The sequence below is a fragment of the Thamnophis elegans genome, chromosome Z, assembly GCF_009769535.1.
Source record: "Thamnophis elegans isolate rThaEle1 chromosome Z, rThaEle1.pri, whole genome shotgun sequence".
NCBI lineage: Eukaryota > Metazoa > Chordata > Lepidosauria > Squamata > Colubridae > Thamnophis > Thamnophis elegans.
The window spans coordinates 62,656,243-62,677,137 of NC_045558.1; the positions used below are offsets into that span (position 1 = coordinate 62,656,243).

Here is a 20,895-nt window from a genome sequence, read left to right on the forward strand (position 1 = left end):
CCACCACATGGCTGAAGGCCTCAACAAAAGTCTGTTTCAAATTCTCTCGCTCCTTTTCACGCAATCCTCTGACTCTTATTGCAAATGCCTTCCTGTTAAAATTTATCATAACGAGCTGTTCTTGAGTATCTCTAATTTTTTGTTGTAATGTTTGCATGTTAGTAGTCAAATTAGAATTAGCCTCCTCCAAACTTTCCAATTTATTCTCCATTTCAGCGGTGTAATCTGTCAGAGCAGACACGGCTACAAACGTATTCGCCTTCATTTGGGCAATCTTAGTCTTTAAGTTATCATATAACTCCAATACAAATTCTTTAATTTCCTGTTTAAAGTCATTAAGCATTTGAAAAAAAAATTCCTGTGTTAAGAAATCTCCAGTAGAGGGCGTAGGAGACAAGGGCAGCGATTTTGTAACAGATTCTTTAAGCACATTCGTAGAAAAACGCTTCGGCTTTGACCTGGGAGCCATCATGAGTAAAGAGATAAACAAACAAACAGCGCTCTCGCTCCCCTCAATTTCCAAAAAAAATTCTTTGTTTGTAGGTTTTGGGTAGTTAATGAGGAATAGTCTCAAGGAAGATAAAGCCGGCTAAGTACATCCCCTTTCAGTCACCAACGGAGAAAAATCGCCATTTTGTAATGCGTTTAAACAAAGAAGCCTCTAGGGCAAACGAGGCTGGTGTTTAAGATAGTAATAAAAGTAAAACCTCTCAGGGGTGGGACCCGCTCGTATTAATCATAACTTCAAACAACTTTGCTTTGTCCTGAGGGGGGAGTCTCCTGTCTAGGGCTGCAAAAAAGGCAGCTGAGAAGAACTGGCTGGAGATAAGGGCTCAGCTAACGCTGGATCTAATCTCCGTCCACAGCCAAAAATTAAATGTGTATTTATTCCCTTTGAAATACAAGTAGTAAGTAGTAAGCTACTTACCTTCTGTAAGTAGCTCTTTTATTGTTTTGTGTCCCTATTTTAATCTTTTTAAGTAGTAAGTGCACAAAATAATAAATTTCCTTTTTTATATCTTCTTTTTGTAGATCATCCATTGGGGCAAAGAATTCAATGACATCATCTTGGCCACTCCCATCTGGCCACATGACTGCCAAGCCACCCCCACCCGGTCACATGACCAGCAAGCCACTCTCACCTGGTCACATGACCTGCAAGCCATCCCCGGTCACATGGCCGGCAAGCCACTAGCACCCAGTCACATGGCCAGCAAGCCACTCCCACAAAGGAGGCCACACCCACAAAGTAGGTTCCAAAATTTTTTGAAACCCATCACTGATGTGTACCATGGGATACTTCATTAACCCTGGTCAGTTGTTGATATATAAACTAAATAATAATGGGGCCAGGATATACCCTTGCCTTATCCCTTTATTTGTGGGAATCCTGTTAGTCAGAGCCCCATTAACCCCATATCTCACCCTCAAACAGGTACTTATGTAAAGGGATTTAATCAAAGCCAGGAGTCTAGATTCTATTTTAAGAGATGTCAATTTACTGCATAGTACTCTGTTTACCATATCAAATGTTTCTGTAAGGTATATAAAAGCAGCAAACAGGGATCTCCTCTTATATGGATATATGGCAATTAGATGGTTCAAGACAAAGCAGATTGGCTTTGTCTAAAACCTGCTTGTTCTTCTGTAAGGATATTGTTTTCCTCTACCCAGATTTCAATTCTGTTCTAAAAGTAACTAGCACATATTTTTTCTACAATGTCAATCAGGCAAATAGGCCATGTAATTACTAGGATCCTTTTTATTCCCTTTTTATATATGGGCACAACTATTGCCATCTTCCACCATCTGATATATGGCAGGTGTTATTTTTGCGTGTTAAAAGACCTGCCAATAATGGATCCCACCATTGGGAAATTTCTTGAATAATTCTGCTGATAAAAAATCCTCACCTAGGGCTTGATTTCTCTTTAAGCTTTTAATGATGGGTTGTATCTCTTTTGCCGAGACTGGTGGCTAAGGATAGGGGAAGTTCTAGAGTTTACTAGATCACTGCTTAAAGACACTTTCTCTATAGGTTCCATGGAAGCAAACAAACACTGTTAATAATTCTCCCAATCTTAAGAAGAGATTGGTATGTCAAATGCAAATCTCCGTTCCTTCAGGACACCTGCTACAGAGTGCCAAAATATTACTGAGTTATGACTTCTTCTTTTTTTTTAAAATATATTTTATTCATTTTTCACATTCCATTTGCAATCACTTATATACAGGGTATTTACTATAAGAAAAGAAAAAAAAAGGAGATAAAACGAACAAAAAAAGGAAACACAACTCATCATTCACAACCCCACCTAACCCTTCCATCCTCCATACACCCCATCTACCCCCTCCAACTTTCCTTTCTCCCTCTAACACTCCCCTCCTACTTCCCTTTCCCCTCAAGCCTTCCTTCTCCCCTTACTCCCCACACACCCTCCTTACATTCCCCTTACTCCTTCCTTACTCCTCCCTCTTCTTTCCCTCTACCTCCCTCCTTGGTGTATGCCTTTATTCGAGTGTTGCTTGATCTGATAAAAGTAAAATGAACCAAGGGAAAAAAAAAAAGAACCACCGTATATAAATACATTCTTGTTCTTATTAAGACTATGTTAACACCCCCCCCCACAAATCCCCATCCCTAATCCTCCCGACTTCCCAGGGCCCACACCTGGCACTACCTTCTGTCTAAAATATCTTGTATACATATGGATTAAAAAAATAAAAGTAATATGTCAAAAGAAAGAAAAACAGAAAAAAAGAAGAGAGAAAAGAAAAGAGAAAAGAAAAAAAGAAAAAAAAAGAAACCACTCTTTGTGTTGATCTCAGCCCCCCATCTTTATCTATGCTTAAATAGTATAAATCATTCTATCTATATTTTATTCTCGTCTCTTACTTCTTTGCTATTTACCCCAACCTTCTGTAGACTCTCCCGTTCCTCTTCCTAAACCTTATGATCCCTTCCGATAAAATTTAAGCAACGTGGTTCATGCCACATATTCAAATTACTTTGCAGAAGAGTAATCAAGCTTTCCCTTCTAGTAAAATTTAAACAGCGTAAATGATCTTTCTTAACCTCCTTTTCAAACAGTAATTCAAAATAATCTAGCCAAGCTTCCCCTTCTTAGTAAAGTTAAGCAGCGTAGATCAAATATTACTTTACACAGAAATCAACTTCTATCTTAAGATAATTCCAACCGACTTTCTCTTCTAATAGGATTTAAATAACATAGTTCATTCCACATGCATTTTACCCTCATCCCTTACTTGTCTGATATTTACCACTATCAAATTTATGCTAACATTTGTTTAAAATCTAACTCAAAGCAATTTCAACCAACTTTCCCTTCTAATAAAAGTTAAATAGCATGGATCATTCCACATATTCAAATAATACTTTCAGCAAGAGTCAGTTAACCTTCTGTTTTAAAATAGTCCCTTCTAACAAAGTTTAAACAACATAAATCATTCCGCATTCTTTTTACACCTATCTTAAGATAATCCCAACCGGCTTTCTGTTCTAATAAGCTTTAAACAACGTAAATCATTCCACATATATTTTACCCTGATCCCTTGCTTGTCTAATGTTTACCACTATCAAATTTATGCTAACGTTAATTTAAAATCTAGCTCAAAGTAGTTTCACCCAGCTTTCCCTTCTGATAAGAATTAGTCCGCTTTTTCTACCGGAGAGAGGTCTCAAACCCCCATTCAGTCCTTAACTTTGGCGAATATTTTGAAATGTCTAAATTCTCGATCTCCGTTTTTCTGCTTCTCCGAGGGAGGAAAGGCTACCCCCTCCATCTTGCAGCCACATGGCCTGCCGCTTGCCTTCTCCTTCCACTTGTCTCTCCTCTCTTCCAAGTGAGTCAGGAAGTCCCGCCTTCAAAGTACTACAGTAGAAATCTTGAGCCTCCGAAACAGAGTTAAGACGAAATCTTTGATTCTTAAATGTAACCGTGATGCCGGCAGGGGCCTCCCATCTGTATCGAATCTGTTGGCTCCTAAGCTCTTTAGTTAAAAAGGTGTAGTCCCTTCTTGCTTTCAACATCTGGAAAGGTATATCTTTGAAGACAATCAGGTCCTGGTCATCAACTCGGAGACTGTTGTTATGAAACTTTTGCACAATCGCGTTTCTAGATTCTTTTGTAGAGAAATGTATAATTATGTCCCTCGGGAGCTGTCGCTGTTCCGCTATCAATGAGTTCTGGCGATAGATTTTCCGAATCTGCCAATCAAAATTAAGTCCCGGGCTTCCCACCGCATGGCTGAAGGCTTCAGCAAAGGTCTGTTTCAGATTCTCTTGCTCCTTTTCACGGAATCCTCTGACTCTTATTGCAAATGCCTTCCTATTAAAATTTATCATCATAAGCTGTTGTTCAGTGTCTCTAATTTTTTGTTGTAAAATTTGAATATTGGTAGTCAAATTAAATTTAGCCTTCTCCAAACTTTCCAATTTGTTCTCTATTTCAGCAGAATAATCTGACAGGGCAGACACGGCTGCAAACGTGTTCGCCTTCATTTGATTAACTTTAGACTTTAAATCATCATATAGTTCCAATACAAATTCCTTAATTTCTTGTTTAAAATCATTAAACATTTTAAAGAAATATTCCTGTGTTAAAAGTTCTCCAGTAGAAGGCATAGGAGACAAAGGCTGTGGTTCCAGTAAAAATTCTTTAAATTCTTTAGACACATTTGTAGCAAGGCGCTTCTTTGACCTGGGTGCCATAATAAATACACAAGTAAGCAGCGCTTTGCTCCCCTCTGTTTCCAAAGAAGAAGAGTTTATTTTGTTAAGGAGCGGTCTGCAGGAAGGTAAAACCGGCTAAGTATATCCACTATCAATCATCCACGGAGAGAAATTGCCATTTTGAAATCCATTTAGACAAAGAAGTCTCTAAGACAAATGGTGCTGGTATTTAAGATAGTAATAAAAACATAAATCTCACAGGGGTGGGACCCGCCCGTATCAATTGTAGCTTGAAAAAAACTTTGTTTTGTCCTGGGGGGGGCTAGCCTGTCTGGGGCTGCCAAAAAAAAGGGCAGCTGAGAAGAACTGGCTGGAGATAAAAGCTCCGCTCCGGCTGGATCTAATCTCTATCCACAGCCAAAAAAAGAAAAGGGCTGTGGCTTACGAATAGACCCTAGCCTACAGAGCTACTCCCTGCCCCTTTCTTAGCCAAAAAGGGGTGCTATCTATGATCTTATTTAGATATACAGACCAGATCTCTGAGGAGCTCGGTGGAGCCCTCCTCGGCAACAGGCCACGCCCCCAGGAAGTCCACTGAGTTATGACTTCTGGCAGCCACTAGGTCACCTTGTTGGTCTTCGGGAAATTGACCATCCTTCGTGGTAGCTAGCTCGGCTTGCTCCCTGCTCTTCCCAGCTTTACTGCTTGTCTGTGGCTGTTGGTCAGTCTTGCCGTTTGCCACTTATTTTCATGTTTTGGGGACACCGTGGCTCACTCCCTACTCTCCCTGGCTTCACTTCTTGTCTGGGGTTGAGGCCCCTCAGGCCTCTTTCTCTACTTTCCTCTCAGGCCTCTTGGCTTGTAAGAGGCCTCTTGGTTTCTAAAAGCCAAGCTTGTAGTATTGTTAAGAAGTAACTAAAAACAAATTGGTAGCCTCACTATATGTGCTCTTGTAAAAAGTAAGATATGGATTTAAAATGGGTCAAAAAGGTGAATTAAAATGTAAAAGAAAAAGGAAAAATCTGTTTACTTTTGGAAGAGCTCTTTACAGCTGTTGCTTCCTGCCCACCATCTTAGGGGAAAAAGAAGACAGAGAACAGTAGTAAAATGTAGTCTTACATCTCCCATGCAATATCCTCTCTCCTATAATTATCACTGTTAAAGCTGTTCCAAAGAAGTTACTCTTGATCTCTTGAAAGCTTATATCCCTATTAAAATCAATATACTATTAAAACCCATAACATAAACTTGGTGAAACAGCATATCATAAGACAACAAATTTTGAACCAAGCTATTTCAAATGGGCTAACCTATAGAATGCATCCAAAATCTGGAACTCATGACTCCTAGGAAATTGAAATTTGGCAAATTTTATGAAACATTTTATGTCATAAAATTATCATAAAATGGCTTATGACATAATGCAAAATGCCATAAAATATTTCCTGTGATAATGTTTGACCAGACGTCCTGCTTTTGGCGGGACAGTCACGCTTTTTAATAATTTGTCCCGCGTCCCAGGGCGTTGTAAAAAAATCCCAATTTTTGGCAAGTAAATTTTGGCAAGTAAATACATGGCAAGTAAATATTGCACAGCAGTTTCCCACTGCCGCGCAGTCTCGTTTGCTGGACACGGACTGAAGTCTCTATACTCTGCAGAATGGCCGTGGAATCGTGAATGAAACCCCCTCCAGCTAATCGCAAATGGAGACGAACACTGTTTGCCCTATATCTATATCAGTCAATGCTTGATGGCTTTCCATTGGACTTGGAGACATCACCGCATAGTCTGGTGTCCATTGCACGTTGATGACATAGACAGATTTGCTTGGGGGAGTTGTTTGTGATGTGGCAGAAGGCGGAAGCGATGTTGCGGCAGGTGGGATCTCAGGGGCTATTATTTCCTAGCGTGGGCCAGGGACACTGAGTGGGTTGCTCGCATTGGGACTGAAGGGACTTTTTAATATTGGAGAGGAAGGTGAGCTGGAAGAGGACCTGGTGGAGGACTTCCAAGCCAAAGTCATGGCTACGGGAAATGAGTACATCACGATGAAGCCTACCCTAAGCTTGCACAAGTTGCAGCTGCTTTGTTAGAAGAAGAAGAAGGGCTTGGCTCTTGCCCACATCTTCCTTCCTTCTCCCGTGATGGTGTCCGGGCTTATGCCCACAAAGCATTTCTTCCTTCCTGTCCTCAACTGTTAAATGTGTTTGTATATTGTTTTTAATTTGCGGTGGGGGAGCTCCCAGGCAATTTTAAAATGTTGGTATAATTGGAATGAAATTCTGTATTGCCGAAATAAAATCCTCTGATGAACTCTAGCAAATTATGAAGATGGAGACTTGCAGGGTGCAAAAATTCCAGGTTGGCAAGGCGGCAGCATGCAGCAAAGTCTTTTAAAGATGGCTGGTGCTTACTGGTCATTTTTAACTCAAATATAGTAAGGTGGCCTTAACATATCGCATGAACAGCAGGTTCGCAGCAGTATTATATGCCTGTGAATTGGTATACATGACATTAAGTTTAGAATTGTTTTATTTAGTTATGCAACTAAGTATATTTCCCACTGGTAATTTATAATGTCTTCTAGAGTCATCCCATAATAAATTTGAAAGATCAGTAATGAGTATGGGTTTATATTTTTTCAAAATTGGGTGAATGGCCCTGAAGGCTTACAATTCATTAGTGAGGAAATGAACTTAATCTTTGAGCTTTAATCCTCCCTTCTTTCAAAAGCTCAAAGCAATGAACTTTGAACTCCCTTCTAATTTTCCCTGCAGCAACCACCCTGCAGGGTAGGTTGGAATGAAAGAAAGTTAATGGGGGTGCTAACGGAGACTAGAGATTCTCAAATATTTGAAGGGATACAAGTAGTGTTACTTGAGGCTCTAAATGTAAACTTTTACTAAATCAGAGAATTATGAACAATAATTCTCAATGATTCTGAATTATGAACAATAATTCTCAACAATACTGAAAAATGATATCAGAGAATGTTTTCAGATTCCTGTTTGGTTTTCATTAGGGACATAGTCTTTCAACAATGTCATGATTTTATCCTTTATTTTAGGTTATTCTTAACTCACGTTTTAAGTGTTTTTAGCTTATTAATAATGGTATGCTAAAATGATATGCACACATTCATAGAAAATCATTAAAAATGATGTTTTCTTTATAGTACTATTGTTGAATCACTACTTTTAAGCTTTCTTTGATGGAAATAATTATATTGATTGATTGAAGGCTAAGAAATGGATAACATATCCAATATACGAAGTTTTATTTTTTGGCCCTAAAAATATTGTCACTGAGGATGACAGTCTAGTAGAAATTTCTTCATCATTGCTATTGGCCTCAAGTAGCAAATAATTAAACATGGTTTTTAGTGTACTTAGTTAGCCATCTGCTTTTTAACATTATATGGTATCAGTTTCAAGAATGCATGTATTTCTGAAAACTTGTAACAAACTTGTTGAAGGGCCTATGAAATATTTTCTAGTTTAATGTAGAATAAGTATTCTTAATAAAAGAAAAAGTCATTTTTATTTAATCAATTGCATTCCTTTTTATAATGACTGTCAGCTTCTGCTTTGCTGTTGCTTCAGCTGCCATGAAAGGGGGAGGGAGGGCATGGTATTTGGGTGGGGTTACTCGATGTGCTGGAGGAATATTCTGGAGTTCACTGGATGGTCAGACTACGCATGCGTGGGTGTTTCCCGCCTGGACTAACGGCACCGACATTCCATCTTCGTGATGCCTTTTGAAGTTATCTCACACCTGACACTTGAAGGACTTATGATTGGCCTAGGCCTATGATGCCAGGGTGTGTGGAATGGGCTATTCTATATATCAACTGCTTTCGCGCCTAATTAATCAGACTTTGCTATGCAACCGCTCTTTAACCATTTTTAATTAGTAAAAGTACATTTGATTTTCCACGTATGGAGTCTCATGGTCTTTCTCTCCTAATTATTAAATGGAGAGGTGCTGACAATGACATTAAATAACTAAACTGGAAATAAATCTATGTTTTGCTAGAGTTTTAAAATTAAAAAACCTTACATTTTGTTGCTATTATTTTAATCAGAGTTTTGCCAAGTGAAATTATATAATGGTTCCTCATGTCTCTGTAATTTTCTAAGTTTCATCCAGAAGTACCACAGAATCTGGCATTTTCAGCGGAATGATGATGATGCTAATACAACATCCTGGTTTTTGTGAAAGGATGGAAGGAGGAAGGAAGGGAAGGTAAGGTGACCAGACGTCCCGCTTTTGGCGGGACACACCCGCTTTCCAATGCATTTTCCCGCGTCCCGCCCGCCTTTTTAAAAGGCACGCTTTTTTTGGCGCTCGCAGCTCCCGCCCATCAGCTGCTAGCTTGCTGGGCTGGCTCATCGTTCTGTTCTCTATCCTACCAGATGAGCCAGCCCAGCAAGCTAGCAGCTGATGGGCGGGAGCGGCGAGCGCCAAAAAAGCGTGCTTTTAGCCTTTTACCTCCTACAAATTTAAGCCAGCCCAGCCTGCCGCTCACTGATTGGATTGGCCTGGACTCCAGCCAATCAGTGAGCTGGCTGGCATGGGAAATTTTCAGCACGCCTGTGCGAGTCTCCATTTCCTTTCACCAAAAGACGAAAGAGGTTGCAGCTGCGCTGACTGGTGAGTAATCTAATTCTAATCGAATTTTCCGCTCACCGCGGCAGGAGGACAGGTTGGGGCGCTGCCAGCCGCCCGCAGACAATTTCCTCTCGCTTCCAGGGCTCCCGCTGCCGGCAGAAGCCCCTGAACCGCGTGGAAGTTATCTGCGGGCGGCGTCCGTTCGTGATTGGGATCGATCGCCGGGGCTTCTGCCGGGCGGCGGGATCCCAGCCTCTCACTTCCGGGGGTCCCGCCGCCCAGCAGAAGCCCCTGCCTGAACCGCGTGGAAGTTATCTGTGGGCGGCATCCGTTCGTGATTGGAATCGATCACCGGGGCTTCTGCCGGGCGGCGGGATCGCAGCCTCTCGCTTCCGGGGGTCCCGCCGCCCAGCAGAAGCCCCTGCCTGAACTGCGTGGAAGTTATCTGCGGGTGGCGTCCGTTCGTGATTGGAATCGATCGCCGGGGATTCTGCCGGGCGGCGGGATCGCAGCCTCTCGCTTCCGGGGGTCCCGCTGCCCGGCAGAAGCCCCTGCCTGAACCACGTGGAAGTTATCTGCGGGCGGCGTCCGTTCATGATTGGGATCGATCGCCGGGGCTTCTGCCGGGCGGCGGGATCGCAGCCTCCCACTTCCGGGGGTCCCGCTGCCCGGCAGAAGCCCCTGCCTGAACCGCATGGAAGTTATCTGCGGGCGGCATCCGTTCATGATTGGGATCGATCGCCGGGGCTTCTGCCGGGCGGCGGGATCGCAGCCTCTCACTTCCGGGGGTCCCGCTGCCCGGCAGAAGCCCCTGCCTGAACCGCATGGAAGTTATCTGCGGGCGGCGTCCGTTCATGATTGGGATCGATCGCCGGGGCTTCTGCCGCCCGGCAGAAGCCCCTGCCTGAACCGCGTGGAAGTTATCTGCGGGCGGCGTCCGTTCGTGATTGGGATCGCTCGCCGGGGCTTCTGCTGGGCGGCGGGATCGCAGCCTCTCACTTCCGGGGGTCCCGCCGCCCAGCAGAAGCCCCTGCCTGAACCGCGTGGAAGTTATCTGCGGGCGGCGTCCGTTCGTGATTGGGATCGCTCGCCGCCTCCGAGAGGGTATACAGAACACTATTTACCTAAATGTGCATATATACAGTTTAGTATTTTAGCATTTATTTTTGAAAAAAATCAAACTCCTAAATCATGGTGTATAGCTTATTGCTCCTATCTTGGACATATTTTTTCTGATCAAACATTTGTGTTTACTGGGGTGGTGCATAAAGCTGAAAAGAGTTATTGTTTGTAATTTTTCTACATTATTTTGCTGTGAAAGAAGAGTTTTCTTCTTGGGGATAGATATTGATGGAGATTTCTTGTGCCATTAGGAATTGTTGCAAAGAAAAGATAAAGAATCTTATGGTGTGATATTGGTGAATTTTTTTAAAAAAATAGTCTGTGTTGTCTTTCTGTCCCAAATAGTTAAATATAATTTCATTATGAACATCTGCAGGGCTTATGGGATTCCCATAATATGGGAGAGTCATGCCTTTCTAGATCATATTTGCCCATTTGTGGTTTTCTGTCTCATCTGTGAAATTCACAACCTTTTATTTGTTATGTTCTGAATTTTTCTCTTTTTAGAAAGTGATAAGAAATCTACCTGCAATTTAATCTTGACCAGGCATCCTGACTTTTAAGAAGTCACTGACATGCCAGTTTTAAAATTGTTTTTTTTCTTGATAGTTAAGGTCAAAAATTTAAACTTGCTGTCACAACTTTGAGCAGGGTGTGAGATTGTTGATGTCCATTTTACTGTCTTTCAATAACTTCTGTATAATGTTCCAATCAAGCCTCAAATTAAGATGTTACCAACTAGAAAGCCCTACCTTTGTCATGAATGGGATTACTAGCAGGGCCTCCCCAGAAGATATTTAAAGCTCTGGTAAGATAGCTTTGAGGGGGGTGGTCTTTAAATATTTGGACTTTAAGCTGATTTTGGAAAATCTGTAAATTTGAAAGCACAAAAAATGCTATTGGCTTGTTTCCAGATGAGTCATTTACTGTAAGGAGTATAGGCTCAATGTATTTTAAAATAATATTTTATTTATTGTGCATATGATTTTTTAAAATAGTGATATTCTGTGTTGATTCTTTTTTTAAATTGTCTTAGACTATTTAAAAAAAGATTCTATCCAAAATAAATTGAAACAAGCCATTTTAAAAATTTCTATGCACAATACTTTGAAATGGACTCAGGAGTCATGATTGACACTGAGTGAATTTGCACTTTTAATAATCAGGAAGATACAATGGCATTGAAAAAAGTGACTGATGACCATTTTTCACACTTAGCGACCATTGCGACCATTTTTCACACTTAGCGACCGTTGCAGCATCCTCATGGTCACGTGATCAAAATTTTGTTTGGCAACAGATTCGTATTTATGCTGGTTTCAGTGTCCTGGGGTGACCTTTTGACAATTTTTTTTTTTAATCAAGCCCCCCCCCCCCCCCCCGGTCAAGGGCGTCCCTCTTTTCCAATCTGAAAATCTGGTCACCTTAAGGGAAGGGGAAGAGAGATCTAAAGAGCAGAAAGACAGAAGGTAGATAGGCAAGAGGAAGGAAGGAAGGAAGGAGAAAGAATGGAAAGGGAGGAAGGTTAGAAGGAAGGAAGAGGGAGGGAAGGAAGGAAGGTAAAAGGAGGAAGGAAGGAAGGGGTACTTCCACTTGTAGGCCTGGGACTGAATGCAGGAGGAGTCTCTCCATAGGATCAGCTGCTCCTCTGATCATGGTCTATGAAAATGTTACTGCCTGCCTGCTGCAAATTTAGACAGACGGTGCTTTGGGTTGCCCCTCAAATCCCCCACTTTATTCATCCCCCTGTAGAATTCAGCCCCCTGAATGCCATTATGTGGTTGTGTCTTTAAGTATGAATGATTTGAGGTAAAAGCATGTTCAAATAATTGTAGTGAAATGAGAATTGTGGTACATTGATAGTAAGATATACAAAGATTCTTGATTTAAAGTGTGTATAATCTAATATGAACTATAAGTAATGACTGTGGAAGAAATGCATGAAAGTTATCTGTAACCAATTGACACACTTTCTAAAGATGTAATGAAGGATGATTCTTTTTTGTGTTTTTGTTCAATTAAAATAAAAAAATTCAAAAAAAAGAAGCTGCCCGAGTGGAGTGATCAACTTCAACGGTTTTGGCCAATAACCTGCAAGGACTTAGATCCGGAAACCCACCAGCTACATATGACAACTCAACAGGAGTTAATAAATCTTTTCTGTTACTTGGATTTTTCATTCACTAGCCATGTAATTCTCACTTCAGACTTGAATCCAAATGGCATTTTCACACAAGTATTTATTTCCAATTTACATAATCATACTTATTTATTAAATAGATGTTTGTAATGTTTCCTTTGTGTCATCTCTAAGTAATTTACAATAAAAGCATCAATAAAATATACCACATAACCTCTGTGAAATGATTACTGCTGGACTGAGAACTGCTGCCCTAAGAATTATACAATTTCTAGTAAAATTTAAATTCTTGTCTCTGCAGTTCTCAAATTTTCTTTTTCTGCTTTTTTTGTATGTCAACATGAGTAATTAAAACTTTTATGTTTTAATATTCCCATTTTATAAATACTGTTAATACCTGAATATAGTTACAGCTTCCTGAGTAGCATGCTCATGTTTAATCTCAATTTTCTTCGTCATTAATTTTCCAGTGTGTTGCCTTTTTGCCTATTACAGACATCAGATTTGGCAGAGGTTCCTGAAGAAGGAGGCAGCCTAGGAAATATGTTTGTCCTAAATAGGCAACGCAGCAATAGTGGTGAGTGCAAGCTATCATTTAAAGCTAGAACACAGATTATCTCATAGAGTCTTAAAGTACAAATCCTCTTCTGGGATTAATGTCAGAAGTTGCAAAGAGATATTGAGGAGACAGTTACTACTTACTTCTACTACTTCCCAGGGTTTTTAATAATTAAGTATGTTGTGTTTCTTGGTACACTGTTAGCAAATCATAAAAAAATCACAGCATATTTAATATTCATGTTTTCCATATTTATGCACAATTTCACATAGTGCAGGAAGGATGCTGATGGAATTCTCTGGGTTTCCAAACAAATCTCACCAGAATAGAAACAATTTATTTGATCATTACTTGATGAGATTATAGTTGTCTTGTCAGAAGTCCAGCATAATAAATTATACTCTAAAACTCCTCCAAAATATTCCTCTTGGCAGTTAGAAAATGTCCCATGCTGTCTGCAAAGCCATGATAACGCTAAACCTTTTGTGTTGTGCTTCCAAGGATTCTAATACAGAGCACATTAATTAAGGGTATTAAGTGTATTGAAAGGTACATGTGAAGATATTTGGCCAGTTAGCCATACAGCCAGGAAACGGGGCCCTTAACACAGTCAGCACTTAGCAATTTTTTTGCACACACCAAGCTGGCAGTAATGCGGGCAGCAACCCACCCCTGCATGCAAAGTGTGATAGATGATTAAAAAACAAGTACATACATATTATAAGGCAGTTTTTAAGCTTTGTCCTGTGCTAACATGGAATATGGCATTGTTGCCAAGAACCAAGCATCTATAGAACTTAAAGAAGAGAGAGGACGATCCCTCTGAGACAGAGATATCTACCTCAGATTCCTAGGAAAGCACCATTGTGTGGAGACAATTGATACTTGGTAACTATTGATATTCATGTGAACATTATCAGTTCCAGATAAATAGTTAAATTTCTGAAAACAGAATTGTTGAATGTTGACAGTAATTAATATGTCAGAAGTCATATGTGAGGAAGAAAAGTAGGAAATATATGTAACAGAACAGAATATTTGAATATAAAATCTTTGTACATTTGTCAGCCTCTGCTTTGCTGTTGCTTCGGCTGCCATGAAACGGGGAGGGAGGGGATGGTATTTGGGAGGGGTTACTAATTGTGCTGGAGGAAGTTTCTGGAGCTCAGCTGCCTGTTGGACTATGCATGCGTCGGAGGTTCCCGCCAGGACTAACGGCACCGACATTCCATCTTAGTGATGCCTTTTGAAGTTATCTCATACCTGACACTTGGGAGAATTATGATTGGACTGTAACTGTGATGCCAAGGGGTGGGGAATGGGTTATTCTATATATCAATCGCTTTCGCGCCTAAATAATCAGTCTTCGCTTCGCTATGCCTTTAATCATTTATAATTAGTAAAAGTACACTTGATTTCTACCCACGGAGTCTCGTGGTCTTCTTTCCTAATTATCTAATGGAGAGGTACTGACAACATTCCTTACATTTTTCTCATACCTTTCCATTCACTTAAAGAATAAGTGGAACTATTTAAAAAGTAAAATTTTTAATACCAATAACGGGATCAATGTTCATGGCTTTCATTCCTTTCTCTTTAAAAAATTTCACAGCTAGAAATAGTATAGGATATTGGTGATTAACCCTTAGAATAGGAGTGAAAGTTACAAATCCTTGCAGGCAAAGACAAAATGAAGTGAAAACGTATTAGTAGTAGAACTGGTGATGTTCTTTGGCAGGTAGACTCTTAATCCTAAAATATATTTTTCTCTTTGATTACAGTATTTACGTATTCAGTAAATGGCATGTCAGATTTTGGAGAAGAACCAAAGAAAATTAACTCTGCACTACAGGTGACTTTTAAAATATGATAACAGTATATTACACTTAATGTAAATATATACATTAATAAATATAAATATGATAATAAATGATAATTTGCAGAATAAGCTTTATTCTCCCCAAATATCATTTGAAAAAAATAAAACTTGAAATTAATAAGATAAGAATAGAATAGAATAGAAACAGAAACAGAAACTTTATTGTCACTTTTAAAGTACACTAGTCAGCCTACATTAAAATGAAATTTTATTGCATTCAGCTCTCAAAAGATAACCATTATGTATATACACACACATATATGACACAGAGAAACATCACAGTCTAGTTTGTATCCATCATGAAAAAAAGAATCTTGTGAGTTTAGAAGATGGCTGAATAAAGCTGCTACAGAATCTAGTAGTCCTGCTATAGATCCTTCGAAACCTCCTCCCAGAAGGGAGCAACAGAAACAGACCATAAAGTGGGTGTTTGGGGTCTCTAATAATGCTTCGAGCTCTAAGTTGATAGTGTTTATAAACAGTACCAATAACGGAAAGCGTGCTTTCTATAATCTTCTCACCTGTCCTTACCATTTTCTGCATGGATCTTCTATTTGAGGCACTGCAATCACCAAACCAAACAGTGATGCAGTTTGTTAAAATGTTCTCAATCGTGCCTCTGTAAAAAGTGGCCAGGACAGAAGGAGAAAGATGTGCTCTCCTCATAGGTAATTCAAATGCTGTTTTTCACACTTAACTAAAGATAACATATGAAGAGACCAAGTCAGATTGTTAGTTATCTGCACTTAATACTATTGACCATTTCCACAACTGCAGCCTTCATACAAAGTGGACTATGACTTTGCCGGCCCTTTCTAAAATCAATAGTGATCTCCTTTGTTTTATTAACATTCAAATCCAGGTTACTTTTAATGCACCAATCTGCCAAAACCTTCACTTCCTCCCTCTAAGAATCTTCATTGTCATCCCGGATAAACCCCACCCCTGCAGTGTCATCCAGGTACTTCACAATATGATTCATAGCAGACCTGGCACAGCAGTCATGGGTCATCAGGGTGAGTAGTAATGGACTCAAGCCACAAACCTGTGGAGGACCTGTACTCAAGGAGATGGACATGGAGATGGAAACTTTTCCAACTCACACAAACTGGGGACCATCAATAAGGAAATCAAGTATCCAGTTACATAAAGAAGTATTAAGACCTAATAGGCCCAATTTGTCCACAAAGTGTTCATAAAGAGGAATGATTGTGTTGACATGCATATAAAGCTTCTATAGCTCCATCCCAGATCTTATAGGATTATAGGAAAGGTAAATTATAATAACTCAGCTGAATATAGCAAGAATGATTGTGTCAGATCTCTAAAAGTGATACTACCATTCAGTTGGGAGAAGGGGGGCCTTGGAGTCGATTTATTAGCAGTGCCTGTAAAAACTGATATTTTACAACTGGTTTCCTAGCACCAAATGCCCTGAGATCTCCTCACCTTTTGGGGAAGGTTTATGATGGCTATGTAGGATGGTTCACTTTAATGTCTAACAGAAGGTAGCCAAGGGAATGTTTGTTTATCTGGTTCTCAGGGCAGTTGGTAAAGGAACCATCTTCACACTTATGTATTGGCTAAAATCTGCATTCATGGGAGGGGTCTCTACTGCTCTAATTCTACTTGCATTGCCTAAGGGCATTTAGACATTGCTTTGAACAATGGTTTACCTTCTACTTAATAAAAGCTTCCCTTTGAAATACTACTTTTCAAGAGTCTTCACTTTCTTAAGCTAGGAGAAGCAATCCTTACATAAAGCAATGTCTGCAAAATGGTCAGCCCAGAGAAGCAATTTCTCTTTATCGAGAGGACCCTTTCTCAGCACAACAGTGAGCAGGGGGAAGCTGAATGCTGGAGGGAGATGTCAACCCCCCCCCAAACAGGAAGCCTGCTTGCTCCTTGTACCCTGTCGGAGAGGATGAGGTGATCCTGGAGGACTCCAAAAAGCTCCGCTGGTCGATTGGCATTGGGATGAAAGACAGCTGGGATGGAAGGACCAGATGAGTCACCCTCACCCATGGTAACCAAAAAACAAGGGTGGAAATGGAGCTAGAAGCCCCCTCTCACCAAGAGGAAACAAAGCCTTGCTGAGGGGACATGAAGAGACATGTAAACCAGTTGTTTATGGAGATTTTCAATAATCTCAACATCTGGGGGGACCCAGAATGGCAGCAAAGAAGCACTGGAAGGGCAGCAGCCACGGGCTACCTCTCTTTGGACCCTTCTGATCAAGCAGATGACACAGCAACAGCAGTAGGCAACCCAGAAAACCCTCCACACCAGTTGGTGCATGGATTGGGGCCCATTTCCAACCAACCCTGAACTCTGCAACTGGAAAGAAAAACTCCTTCACTTGGGGTGACATTTGATGGAAATCTGCAACAATTGGGATTCTTTGTGGACACATGCTCACCTACATTGCAAGGGTATGGGCATGATTTTCAAACCCAAGGATCCTGAGTGTGAGTTGTTACCCTAGCCAGGGAAGAAGCTGCAGCCAGATGGATTGTGACCCTACATAATGCTGATGCACCAGGACTGTGGGACTGTCCATTTCATGATGTCCCTGTGATGGCATTTTGAGGACTCCCTCACAGACTGCAAAGCACACAACTGCAATAAAGTTTGAAGCAGGGACAGCGGCCAGTGGCAGAGTATACTGAAGAATTCTGAGATCTCAAGTGTTGTGTGAACTGGCCAGAGGATATCTTGGTAAGCTGTTTCAAAAATGGGCTGTGATGACCTCTACAATGCTTGCATGGCTCGAGGTGCACCAAACCATCTATATGAATGGTATCTCACTGCCGAAGAGGCTGAGATTAATATGGCCAGGAACCAGTACTGAGCAGGATGTGTGTGGAATAAATCCCCACCCCAATAGAAGCAAGAATTTTTCAATCTGCAAATGGCATCTTGTCCGAAAACCTCAGCCTGTTTCAAGTGTGGAAAGAAGGGGCCCTGAGCTGCACAATGCCATTCTCAAACACCTGTGAGGAAACCAGTTCCCATTGGGGGGGTGAAACCTATGAAACCTGGCCAGCATATTAAGGAGATGGCCCTGAGGAGAAGGGAAATCATAGAGTCTCCACCTCTTTGAGGAGGAAACTCCCGCTTCTCAGCAGGAGGAACCATACTTGAAGCGATCCAGAGGTTGAACCACTGGTAAGCAAACCAATTAAACCGCTTATCTTCCCCCTAAGATTGTTTATCCCCAACTGGGAGAGGGGGATAAAATAAACTCAGGATGCACCTGTTGTTTGATCAGCCGAACACTGGTAAGAAAGTTGAGGATTAATGTAAGGAAGCTGAAAAGCCTCATAGCTTTTTGCCAACTAGATGGGTCAATCGCAGGGGGAAGCCAGATTCTTTTGCCACTGAGTCTCTACAGATAGGCATTGGGAGCTAAAAGAAATACTTACATTTATAGCGGCACCTTGCATGGAATGGCCGCTAGTCTTGGGCCTTGCATGGCTGAAAAAATGGAACCCCCAAATTAATTGGAAGTAAGGCACCATACGAGTGCAGATGCACATGACTTTTGCTGAGAATCCACACAAAGAAACTGAGGGGGAAGAGCACCAAGAAACAGTAATGCCCACTTACACTATGCCAACCCAGGGCATACCCAAAGAATACAAGGACTTAGCTGAGGTTTTTAGCGAAAAAGCCTCTGATGCTATCCCTCCCCTCCACTGCTCCACTGACTGTGTGATGGAAATTCTATCCAGGACCAAACTCCCTAAACCCAAGCCTGTCTCTGAGGAAGCTGGAAGAACTGAGAATATTCATTGAGAAAAACCTAGCAAGGGGTTTCATTGAACCAGCCCAGCCAAAAATTGTAGCCCCACTGTTGTTTAGAGAGAAAAATGATGGCTCTAAAAATCTCTGCTTGGACTTTAGGAACCTGAATTTGGTCATTGTGGAGAACATGTATCTCCTCCCCTTTATGAAGGACATGCTAGCAAACCTTGCAAAAGGGAGAGTTTTTTCAAAGCTGGATTCAAGGGATGTGTACTACCATATCAGAACTGAGGAGGGAGATGAATGGGAAACAGCATTTAACATCCCTCTTAGATGCTATCAATTCAAACTGCCATTTGGGGACAAGGGGCCCCTGCAGTGTTTATGCAATTAATAAGCAAAGTGTTACAGGAGCATTTATATAAGGGCTATTTGGTTTACTTAGATGATATTTTGTTATATTCTGAGTCCAAGGCAGAACATGTAAAACTAGTCCAGGCGGTTCTGAACAAACTTCGCTCTGCAAAACCTTATGCTAAACTCTCCAAATGCGAATTCCACCAAGAAAAAAATGATCACTTATGATACCGCATTTCACACCAGGGCATAGAAATGGATCCTTCAAAAGCACAGGTGGTACTTGACTGGGAACCACCCAGAACACATAAACTACAATGTTTACTCTGTAACTACAAAGCTTCCTGGGATTCACCAGCTTTTACTGCCAGTTTATCTCTGCTTTCACCCAGATTGCTCTCCCCATCACCAAGCTTTTAAAAATGAAGAGGGAGGATAACCCAAAACCGAAGCAGCCAAGATGCCTTTGAAAAACTTAAATGACTGTTTTCAGCAGAGCAAATTATAAAGCACCTGGACATAGAGAAACCATTCATCATACAAGCAGATGCCAGCGATGTGGCAATAGGAGTGGTCCTGCTTCAGAAGAATGAGCAAGACCAGTTATAACCATGCGTTTACACATCCAAAAAATTTAATGAATCTGAGCAAAGGTGAGCCATTTGGGAGAAAGTGGCTTATGCAGTTCAGTGGGCTCTTTTAACTTGGAGGCATTTCCTAGAGGGGAGTAAGATCCCTTTTGAAGACTGGACAGATCATAAAAATTTAGAAGCCCTAAAGACCCCAAGGAAACTTTCCCCAAAACAAGCACAATGGGCTCCGTACTTTAAACAGTTTGAATTTATGCTCAGATATCTTCCTTGGGGTGGGGTGTCTGGCAAATGCACTATCCAGAAAACCGCAATACAATAGTATGAAGCCAGACATAATCAAACCCATGATACAAAACAATAAACTAGCCACTAAAGTAACCACCAGATCCCAGGCAAAACAAGAAACTTTGAAGGGCAGTAACACCACCCAAACTTTTAAACAAGCTTTAGCCACCAAAGAATGGTTTTTGAGCCACAAATCCAGCTGCCTGATGAAAGCTAACTTAGCTTGGGTGGGAGGGAAGTTGTATGTTCCCACTAGCCAAAGACTGCGCTTAATAGCAAGGTGCCACAACTCCAAATTAGCTGGACACTTTGGGTTTGTGGAAACTTTATACCTAATTAAAAGGCAATTTTGGTGGCCATCACTAAAAATGGGCATAGAGAGCTATGTATCCAGCTGCCCTATTTGTGTGGCAGCTAAAAGATGCCAAGGAAAAATCCCAGGACTATTACAGATGGTAGCTGATCCTTCAGCACCCTGGAAAGAGATTGCTATGTACTTTATTGTTGAACTACCAGAAAGTGCGGGAAATACTGTCATTTGGATCATAACAGACCTGTTTTCAAAACAGGCACATTTAATACCATGCCAAATGACCTCAACTGCCAAAAGTCTAGCCAGGTTATTCCTGATACACATTTATCGCCTTCATGGAGCCCTGCAGAGAATCATCTCCGACAGAGGGGTCCAATTCACCTCGAAATTTTGGAGGGCATTTTAACCTTACTTGGCATTACCCAAAGATTGAGCTCCAGTAACCATACTCAAACTAACCATCAAACTGAAAATTTGAACTTGGTTCTAGAACAATATCTAAGATGTTTTATTAATTTTCAACAGGATAACTGGACTGATCTTTTACCTTTTGTGGAAGTGGTCTTCAATAACGCTATGCACTCAAGGACTGCTT

At 41.0% G+C, this 20,895-nt stretch overlaps 1 protein-coding gene across 1 annotated transcript in view; it reads left to right on the forward strand.

The window, feature by feature from the left end:
* Window positions 1-20,895, forward strand: part of STAC (SH3 and cysteine rich domain) — a 202,612-nt gene that overhangs the window by 139,884 nt on the left and 41,833 nt on the right. Inside the window, exons 7-8 of the mRNA XM_032235867.1 lie at window positions 13,063-13,144; window positions 14,908-14,978. Of these exons, the coding sequence (XP_032091758.1) occupies window positions 13,063-13,144; window positions 14,908-14,978 (153 nt within the window). The remainder of the gene's footprint in view (window positions 1-13,062; window positions 13,145-14,907; window positions 14,979-20,895) is intronic.